We start from the raw sequence: 10851 nt of genomic DNA, 5'->3' as shown, positions 1-10851 counted from the left end.
GGTGCATAGACATACACGCAGGCAAAAACATTCATACATGTAGCCTTTTTTTCTCCTAAGTATACTTAAAAGAAAAAGAAAAAAGAAAAGAAAAAGGAAAAACAGAAACCCACACCTGCCCTATTGATGCTACCTCCAAATTCCTCCGGATGCCATTAGAGTTTGTAATGGAATCTGGTTTTGTCTGTTGGTGCCAACACTAACCAATCGCCATTCTCGACTCAAAGAACAGAAAGGACGAAACAAAAATGTGACGGGTCCAGGAGTACGTTTTAAAAAAATTATCTTTATTTAGGTTTTTCTGATTCAGCACATGTATTAAAGACTGATCAACATAAAGTAAATAAGACATATTAACTGGACGTCTTACATCTCTCTAAACTCCAACAGAGAATGTCAGGATGGCCACCGTTACCTGAACTCCAAGCTAGGTAAGCTATAGACAAGCCTACCTGAACAACACACAGAGCACACGGATATGCAGAGGCAGAGGGCGTGGTGGCATCTGGCTCTCCCCTCTTCCTTGTTGACATCTGCCCAAGTGACAGTCGGCTCTCTTTCCAAACAAAGTCCCTAATAAAGTCCGTGGAGACATCTCAGGGTCCATCTGAGCAGACGTTCTTCCAAAGGAATGCGGTCCAGCCTGTGCTGCCTGCAACCTTGTGGGGTTTTTGTTGTTGTTGTTGTTGTTGTTTTACCAGAATGAAGTTCAGATCAGGATGCACAATACAATCTGATGCTGGTGAGGACCAAGTCAGACGGCAAAGCTGAGCAGTAACCCAAGTTAAGGCATGAATGCACACACGCGCGCGCACACACACAGCACCCATGCTAGCACGCACAGAGGATCCCGTTGATCACTCCAGAAGAGGTGACCTGGGTGTGACCAGTAATCACAACTGCTGAGCATTCTGGGAAAGGCTCCCCAACACATTAGGCTAACACATTTTTAATCAAAAAGTTAGAAAGAGAGAGAAATTAAAACTTAAACAAACGAACAAACAAAAAACCCCTAAGCATCTTTTAGTCTCTCACAATGGCTCCTGAGGAAGAACCACGCACGGAGCTGCATCAATGGCTGGCTCTTTAATAATTTGGAAACAGGTTTACTATGCATGTCTTTGGTAGGCACCGCTACAAGCTCTCAGCACAGGTTAACTGACTAGACAAGTACTAGACAGAAGATCAAGTCAACAAAGAAAACTTCCTTCTGTATTTTAAAAAATAAACTTTCTGAAACACACAGCGGCCATGCTTCCTCCCGTCTTCCTGGTCAATCTCTACAAGCAAGGCTTTGCACAGGACAGGCTCATGTCTACTTAACAACCAGGGGAATAGATACACAGTCTTCCTACAACTGAAGGATCAACACAAATTCACATTATCAATTATTTCTGGTTTGAATCAGAAGCCAATGATAAAAGGCACAGCAGCCTGAGCCATCAAAGCCACATTCCGGTCATCCCATGGTCATCAGTGGGGGGGCGTCTCAGGATCTCAGAATCTAAAAGTCCTTCTGGGTCAACAAAGACATTTAAATAAAATCTGAAAGCACTTCCATGTCTGCCAAAGGCTGAGAAATCTGTCTAGAATTAGAATGCCAGCATGCTTGATGGGAGAAAGCAGTTCAGAGCCCAGAGGTGCTGGGGTGCTGGGTGCGTGGACTTGGTTCTGTACAAAGGCAAGGTCACCGGGGAGCAGAGCCCTGGCCCTATTAGCAGCACAGTGGTACCCGAGGGTCTCTGTCAACAAGACAGGAAATGAAGCCACTGAAGGTACTGATGCTCTCAACTGCTGAGGACAGCTACTGATCTTAATCTAGCCTTAGCCTGTGAGAGGAGGGGACTGAACCTGTAGAAGCCACGTCCAGCCCACAGGAATGGGGCTCCCGTCCCTAGGGGCTCAACATCTGGTTCTCTTACCTATTGCTATGTGCTCCAAAAGTGATACAATACACCCTACACTCGGATCCCCCAGTGTTTGTTCTCTTGGTTCTTAACCCCTGCAGGGACCGGTAACTACTGAATTGGACTGAGAAGCGCTTGTGGGAAGAGCTGGGTTTGAGGTGAACTGGTGGGTCTACAGGAATCCAAGGTACACGGTTACTGGGACAAGTCTGAATGTCAAGAACCTACGTCTCAAAGGCTCCGCTCGCCATATGCCGCCGGTGCTTTTACACACTTGTGCTTCTAGGAGGTAACTCAACTGATAAGACAGTGGAGGGAAGAACTTTCCAGAACGGACCTGTGTGCTGGAGGTTAAAGCTGCTAGTCAGCAGTACTGAAATCTACAATCCCAGAAAAGGTTCTTGTAAACACATACCGTACTTCTCTCGAAAGGAAAAAAAAAAAAAAAAAAAAATCAAGACTGTACCGTGAAGGAAGAATTCCTCTGCCTATCCTCCGAATTTTCCCCGGAATGGTCATGTACCAAGAGGGTTGGGGAGCTGGTGGAAAATGCCCGGGGTTTAGTCAAGACACTGAAAACCTAACGCCTTGACAGGAGATATCAGACTCCAGCCCATGTCTGCTAACTGCACTGTGGCCTGTACATCACACACACCTTGTAAATAAAACTTTTATAGGCCGACAGTTTCTTCCTAGTCGCTGGAGATATAGCATTCTCAGTTTAGGGGTGGACGAGAAAGAAGAGTGAAAGGTCCTAGGGTTGTTCTTACTCTCAAGTTCTTAAAACGCTGTCAAACACTATTATCTGATAACACTTTTCCATTCTGTTAACTCTTAAATATGCATTCGAAGGCAAAAACGCAGGTTTCTAGACTGTACAATATTAATTATCTACAATGTCACCAGGGTATATTCCTTGTTCTCGGGAGTGTGTTCCAGGAGGAGTTGCTGTTAAGAGATGGTTTGTCACAAACATGAACTCTTCAAAATTACCGATAAATTAATTTTTCAGTTCTCTGATTATAGCCAACAGAGTCACACTTCTCATCATAAAATATACATTCTCTAGTAAGTTATTTCCATCCACAGCATATATAAATATGCAAACACAGGCAGGGGAAGCATTTGACTACTAAAGCACAAAGTAACCTCGGACAGACAGAGACAAAGGTCTACAAGAGAGCCACTTGGTGTCCCCACCCTCCCCTACCCCTGGCGAAACGGAAGGAATTGTGCTGAAGGAATGGCGGATCGAGTTCAGAACCTTCTTGATGCTCTCCTGGCTAAGTGAGCGCCCATCAAGGTCAGAGAGCTCTGCTTGCTACTCTTTGATCTGACAAGCGTTCCTCTGCCATCATGCTAGGGTGTCTGTCGCCTACACCTCAGACGTTATTTCCTAACAGCATTTTGCACCTGGAAAGGTACCTGTTTGTACCCTGCTTCGGGACAACACAAAAGAATGGACGGGTTAGCCGCATTGGATGTTACAATCTCACAGCCCCCTGCAACAGGGATCTAAGCCTACATTCCAGTCAGCCATCGAGACCACTGGTGGCAAAGCGTCTCTCCTCTCACGCTAGAGGGCACTGGCTTAGGTGGATTAACATTGAGAAAGGAAAAAAAAAAAAATCACATCTTAATAGGCAATAGTCCCCGTCTCACACATGTGGGGAGATACGGCTGTGTGATTTGTTTCTGTAGGCTGTTTTACAAGGGACATGGTGGTCAGTTTACATCAGAAAACAATCTGTAAAAAGTGTGTCTGTAGAAAGCTCTAGACTACATGTTGTGGGCACTGGTTCATCTAACTTCCAATCCTACAGTGAGTTAGGTCTGCAAAAGGTCTGAACTGTAGTGCTGAATTCTTGGTATGTTCGGTAAACGTCACTGACCTGGAGGAGGGTTTCTGAACAGCTCGGTAATTTTCCTGCAAATTCACAGAGAATAGTTATAAAAAAGATCTCCCTTCTTATTTTACAAACCTAAAAGCCAAGAAAAAAAAGCAGCCCTGGGGCCCCCTCAGGGTGGGGGGGTGGGGTAGGGTTTGCACACTGCTGCTCATTACCAGATACCAGACAGCAACGTTCCAGCCAGGGAATGACAGACACGGAGATTCAAGTAAAACACCGGTGGAGAAAGTCGTCTGGTTAGTGTTGCGGACCCGCAACCTCGGCTGCGTTTCCGACGAACATTCACGACACGATGAGGAGGGAAAGGTAGATAGAGAAACCTCAATGCAAACGTGTCAGATCCAAGTACGCCGGGAGAGGAGAAGCCTTTGGCGTTGAGAAGGTGGCTCCATCAGACGAGTCCCAACTGGAGATTCTGACTAAGCTCATGCATTAAGGCTGGGCGGAGGGGTGCACCGGATGCTGAGGCTGCGTGGGGGCGGGCTGTGTGGTGGCTGCCGAGGGAACCGCGGGCTGCATGGGAGGCGGTGGTGGTGGCGGCGGTGGAGGCGGTTGGACCGGGCTCTGTGTGTTGGGAGACGGAGGTGGCGTGGGCCGTTTAAACTTGTCAGGGCTGCTGCTTCTCCGTGGCGATGGCCTCTGAGGGGAAGACAGGGGACACTGGGTCAGTTCCGACAAGGCATGAGTCAGAGAGCGGAACCCACACCAACATGGGTAAGAGAGCCACCCACGGGCTCCTTCTCTGTCATCGGTGGTTCCTGAACTAGCAGGGGAAATGTAAAGGGGAGGTCGTGTTCACACCCAAGCCTCTGAGGACAGAACACAAAATGAAAACGCATCCTTCACAGCCAATGATGATGATAGTGATGTCACATTATCCCTACTGGTGTGTCCCCAATCACCTCCATCATTCAGCTTGTCCCTCATTCTGAGGAAACATGACACAACATTTTCTACCTCGACACCAGGTCCTTCGGACTTCGAGACTTACACAGGCACCCCGAGGAACGTCACGGAGCAAGGCTCTTCTGTGAACCTCTCTCTCTCCTTATTTCTACTCTTGCACATCTTCCTGTTCTCTCAGCCAGTGGCATGGTCAAGTGTGCCGGGCAACTCTCCTGACGGGACTTTGATGTACATATTGTGTGTATGGATATTTTGCTTGGCACAGATAATGTATGTACCCTGTGCTCACCTGATGGGTTGGATCCCCTGGAACTGGAGTTACATGCAGTTATGAGCCATCATGTAGGTGTTGGGAATTGAACCCGGGTTTCCTAGAGGATCGCACAGTACTCAATCACTGAGCCACCTCTCCAGCCTCCCTCAGGAAACCCCTGATAATGCTTTACGGGCAAATAGTTGGCCACAGTTCAGTGAAGACACCACCCAGACTTCAAATTACATTTCCTTTTTTTTTTTTTTAAAGATTTATTTATTTATTTTATGTATGTGAGTATGTGAGTATGCTGTAGCTGTACAGATGGTTGTGAGCCTTCATGTGGTTGTTGGGAATTGAATTTTTAGGACCTCTGCTCACTCCAGTGGTCTCCCCGCTCCAAATTACATTTACTAGTGGGCGAACCTGTATCTCGAGATCCCGGGACATTCAACACCAGAACTTTATGTTAAATGCTTGAGAATACTCCATAGCTAGAAGGAGAGGGGACCCAAGACACGAGGTGGCAAATGGCTAACAGCAGCAGTCCTCAGCTCCCCAGAGAGACCAGCTAGTACCGGGTCAGAGGTGAGGTGCTGCCTGCTCCCAGCAAGGACACTTACTGTGATGCCATGGGAGGCCCCCATGTGCTGCACGTGGAGGCCCGGAGAGTTGTAGTAGGACATTCCGGCTCGAGTCAACGACGTTGGCGGCGTGAAGCCAACTGTGTGACTTGCGTACGAGAGACCTGAAACGGAAGGGCAGCAAGGTTCGGTACTGTTTGTAGCCCGCCCGCCTGAGCTCTTCAGCCATCTCGGAAAATCCCAAAGGCAGAGGGTCTCGGGTGCACCAAAATAAAAACAGTCAAGCAGAGGGGTGGGCCCCCTCAGTGGCATGCTGGGTAGCGAGGGGCATAAAAATACCCACCAAGCACCGAGGGAGCCAGTCTTTTTAGTCAAGGCTAAAAAGTAAAGAAAAACAGGAAGCTCAGATGTGAGTCTGGTCACAGTCCATCGGAAGACCCTTCAACACCGCTGACAAGAGACAGGACAGACAAGAGCAGTCTCTCCTCAATGAGTGGTGTTGGGAAAACTACAAATGCACATGCAAAGACCAACCAACCAAACCAGACCCAAGCACCAAATGGACTATATATAGGGCTGAAAAGAATATTGTGTTCAACAGTGGGTCAAACCTGCAGTGTGTAAACAACCTAACTGCTGTGTGTGTACACACGAGTCTGTGTGCACAGGTGTCTGTGTATTCGTGCATGCATATGTCTGTATGCACCTGTGTCTGTATGTGCACATGCATGTATCTGTGTGCACATGCATGCATCTTATGCTATAAGTATGTGTGTGCATACAAACTTTGCAACCTGATTCAATTTAGAATACAAAAACCCCACACAGGCCAAGGTTCTCTGAAAGGAGCCAAGATTTAAGGGCAGTCAACCCTCTGCCCACTGCCATGTTTGGCAGGCTTCACGTAGGAAGCCAGCCTCATTCCCATGGTGCTTTGCAGTAACACCTATCAGGGCTGAGGAGACAGCTCAGTCAGTGAAGTTCTTCCTGCACGTGCGTGAAGATGACATGAGCTTTATCCCATCAACCATAGACCATGCCAGGAACGATCCCTGGGACTTGCTAGTCAGCAAGCCTAACTGGATTGGCAAATGGCAGGCCAATGAGAGACACTGTTTCCAAACACAAGTTGGATGGCTCACTCCTGAGGAATGCTTGGAGCTGTCTTCTAGCTTCCAAGTACATGTGTACCCGCCCACACATGTACACCTTTTTACACACACACACACACACACACACACACACACACACACGCATGCGGAGCCATACACACACACCACAGACTCTTATTACATAGGCCTGGGGTAGAGTCCAACGACCCATACTTGAAATTCTCAGCAGTGAAGGCTGCACTGGCCTGGGCAACACTTACAGTGCATGAACCCAGCGCTTTACATCTTGGCCTCCTAGCATCTTACTGGAAAAACCAGAAGGAGAAGTAGGCTCTGACCATGGCTTCAGTGTGCAATGTGCAGCCCCCACCATGACCACAGGTGCATGTGCTTGAATCTTAGTCTCCAGCAGATGGCGCTGTTTGGGAAAGCCGTGGAACCCTTAAAGGGTAGGGTGAGTCTCAGGAGTGAGTAATCAGAGGGGACCCTGGGCTTCACAGTTAGGCCTCACTTTAATGTGAACAGCTGCCTTAGGCTCCCCCCTCCTGTCACCTGGACAAGACAAGCTGAAGGTTACTCTCTGCCCTTTCCTTAGTTTGCTTCCCATCAGGAGTTTGGTCACAGTGTTAACTAATACAGAGCTATAAAAGTGGCTGAAGTAAAAACTAAGAGAGAAAAAGGCTTGATTGGAAAGGGCCCAGAGTCACTTTCTTTTAAGGACCTGCAGGTGGCGAGTGGCCAAGCCGTATTGACCATTTATTGCTGTCTTGAATTATACGGGAACAAGAAGCTTGGCTGTCCATTTCCATAAAGATATACCAAGTACCTCCTTAGAGGATTTTCCTGTGGCCTCTCACCAAATGCTGAGAACTTCTCTCTCCTGACTTGATTACATCAGGGGTGCTTTAAGCTCGATACATTTCTCATTCCCAATTGATTTTTTTTTTTTTTTTTTTTGGACCGGAGTTTATAAAGCGGGGCTCTGCTGCAAAACGCCAGTCTCTGAAACCAAGGCGGTCGTTTAACGTGCTGTTTATTGATTAGCTGAGATTGGAGAGCTTATCTTCAAATAACAGTCCAGGAGCAGGGTCCCTGCCTACTTCTGAGGAAAGTGGGGGTCAGGCTGGGGGGTGGGGTGGGGGTGGGAGAAGGGTTGTCTACTGACCGGCACAAGGTCTGGCTTTGAACCCCACCACCAAGCAAAAATGAAACGAAAAAACAAAGGAATAAAGAAACACATCTCACTCCTGAAAACCCAAGATGCATTTATAAGAAAATGACGTCTTAGCTTTAAAGAGGGCTCAAAAGATGGCTTTGGGGGCTGGAGAGACGGCTCAGCGGAGCATTCGTTGCTCATGTAGGACTGAGACCCAGCGCTCACACGGGGGTGTATAGCCTAGTTCCAGGGGACCCAAGCCCCTCTCTTTCTGACCTCTGAAGGAATCAGGTACACATGTGACACACACACATACATACATACATACATGCATGCATGCATGCAAAGTATTCATTCATATACATAAAAATATAAAATAATAATAAAAGAGGTTCTTTTCATGAAACAAAAAAACCCCAGCCTATTAACTAGGTTAATTTTTAAAAAAAAATTTTTTTTTTTTTAAATCATGTTAAGTTACCAAGAATCTTCAGACTCTCTATTGCTGGCCCTCCCCCACTTCTGCTGCTCTGGGCCAGCAATTCTCAACCGTGAACCTCAAACCCTACGACCCTAACTCCAACCCCAGGCCTGACCCTAAAGCAAATCAATCAGGGGAACTGTGTTCAGTTCCTGACCATAAATCTCCGACTGTGATTCTGAGCCACAGGATAAATTATTTAATCTCATTGTGTTACAGAGCCCACCATTAGCAAACAGGACCACTGTAGCATCCTCGGAAGATGACTGCTAGACTAAACGAGTTATTAATGTTTTTTTCTTAACCCTCTTCCTCAGGCCCTATTGACTCTAATCTTCTATAATCTTGGTGGTCTTATTAATTTTCATTCTTCCTTAAATCTTAATTACCATGCATCTCACCCTTTAGCCCAGGAATATGAAAACACACACACACACACACACACACACACACACACACACACACGGAGTGAACTTCCTTGGACTTGGAAATCTGCATACAGTATACATTCAGAGCAGCTTACGGACAGGGACATCTTTTTCAGAAATGTGTCCATCAGGAATTTCAATGTGAGGTAACAGTGTCCCCAAACTGCTAGGGGACAACACCACGAGGCAGTACTGTGACAGAAACATCACGATGCAGATAATTAGATGGCTTTTATCGATCACACTATCTGAGCTTTGGTACCCAAGGCTCCTGACTCTGTCAGATCTTTACCTTTCTGAAACCTCATCCCGGAATGCAGTATTTTTTCTGATCCCTTGAAAAAGACATTCCTCTAGAAATTTTGTTACCTTTAAACAGCTTACATAAGGTACTAAATTCCACTCAGCGTGAGATGTCATTCTGACCCTCCTTACTCCTGACTCAAGCCTTCCTCTTGCACCAATAAGTCAGAAGGTAAAATGAGACCTTTATCACCCTAGCACTGTCTTGGGGAATATGAAGAGGCAGCTAAGAGAAATTTTTGAGATGAGACTTAAGGCCACTGGAGACTAGAGAAATGAACTCAGACCTGGGAATATCCTTTGGGCAAGAGCAAGGAACAATGGCTTGGATAGGAATCCAGGGTCTGTCCTTGGTCTCCTTTGCCCCAGAGAGCTCACAGTTCCAACAGGAGAGTTGTCACCATGTGGGGGACACTTTACTGCTGGCTCTGAGTGTCTCCTCAGAGGACAGGGCAGGCTTCAGAGATGGCTCAGTGGTTAGAGCACTGGCTACTCTTTTTTCCAGAGGACCGGATGTTAATCCCGGTACTCAAAGCATGGCAACACAACCATCCCTAACTCTAGCCTTAGGGGACCCAGTGCTCCCTGCTGACCTCCCAGAACCCTGCACACACGTGGTTCGAAAACGCAAAGAAACCACCTATCCACATAACAACAGATGTCACGGTAGCGCTGGCCAGATTCCAAACTAATATAGCCAAGTCATTTCTACCACATTGTCCTAGTTGTAGAGGCTCTAGAATATTATGTCCCCTTCATGAACCTTAAGGGAAATCCTTAAGTATGTCCTCAGACAAAATGAACAACAGTCCTAAGAAAGCCTTTGCAAGGCCACCCCTACAGCGACACTCGCCGACCTGGCATCCCCGCCCCCCCCCCCATTTGTCCCTCAAGTCTATCTGCAACTTGTTCATCCGCAGGCACCCTACACGAGAGCTCCAAGCCCTGCTGGTGCTGAGCCTGGGACACTCAGGAGTATTTGTGGTCAGAGGGCGGCAAGCATGCTGGGAAAGGCAAGGCCCCAGCTAACAAAGCCAGCAGTGGAAGACGCTAGCTAGCTGTCTAGCTTGTATAAGCAACCTACGAGGCCAGCGAGACTTGGCTCACACACTGCAAGGATCAGGAGGCAGCTCGCGCTGGGGGGAGGGAACACTGGTTTGGGATAAAGACACTCAGCCTGCCTTCCTCTTAGCCCAAAGACCCAGAGCTCGTAACCCGTGACTGGCTGCCGCTTCTATTTTCACAGGGGAAGAAAATGATGCCCAGATTATTACTGACAGCAAAAGTGAGATTAAGGCAGGTGGCATGAAGTGAAGGAACCCATCAAAGACATGCGGGAAGACATCCTGGAATCAGCCCAGGGACCCTGCCCATCCCCTGAGACTAGTCACACACACAGTCTTCTAGAAATGGGTTTTGAAGTTAAATTGAAGGTTCATCATCATCACCACCACCACCACCTCCACCACCACCACCACCATCATCATCATCATCTGTACCTAGGCTCAGTGAACATCAAGGAAGAGGGGGCAGACAGATGATATGAAATCCTCAAAAATAAAAGTTAAAAAGTGAAGAAAACCATTAAATAATAAATTAAGAAAATAAATCAAGGGTCCTTGTTGTTTAAGGTCTCCAACCAACACTTAGTAGTGATGGTGACTTAGATTTAAAAAACACAAAACAGAAGAGACTACAACCACAAGACCTACCTAAAAACCAGCATGAGGGGGGAGCATCTAGCTGAATCTGTGTGAGGGCCTAGATTCAATTCCCAGTGCTACACAGGCACACACACACACACACACACA

The 10851-nt window shown here is 47.2% G+C and overlaps 1 protein-coding gene across 1 annotated transcript in view; it reads right to left on the bottom strand.

Annotated features, from left to right (window-relative positions):
- Nucleotides 1-245: 245 nt before the first annotated feature.
- Ccdc6 (coiled-coil domain containing 6) overlaps nucleotides 246-10851 on the bottom strand; it is a 94651-nt gene continuing 84045 nt past the window's right edge. The window contains exons 8-9 of the mRNA XM_021205144.2: nucleotides 5600-5724; nucleotides 246-4456 (exon numbers count right to left, since the gene is read on the bottom strand). Coding sequence (XP_021060803.1) covers nucleotides 4250-4456; nucleotides 5600-5724 — 332 coding nt within the window. The 3' untranslated portion in view covers nucleotides 246-4249. The remainder of the gene's footprint in view (nucleotides 4457-5599; nucleotides 5725-10851) is intronic.

The sequence above is a fragment of the Mus pahari genome, chromosome 9 (genome assembly GCF_900095145.1).
Source record: "Mus pahari chromosome 9, PAHARI_EIJ_v1.1, whole genome shotgun sequence".
Taxonomy (NCBI): domain Eukaryota; kingdom Metazoa; phylum Chordata; class Mammalia; order Rodentia; family Muridae; genus Mus; species Mus pahari.
This window is presented reverse-complemented; position numbering and strand designations above follow the sequence as displayed.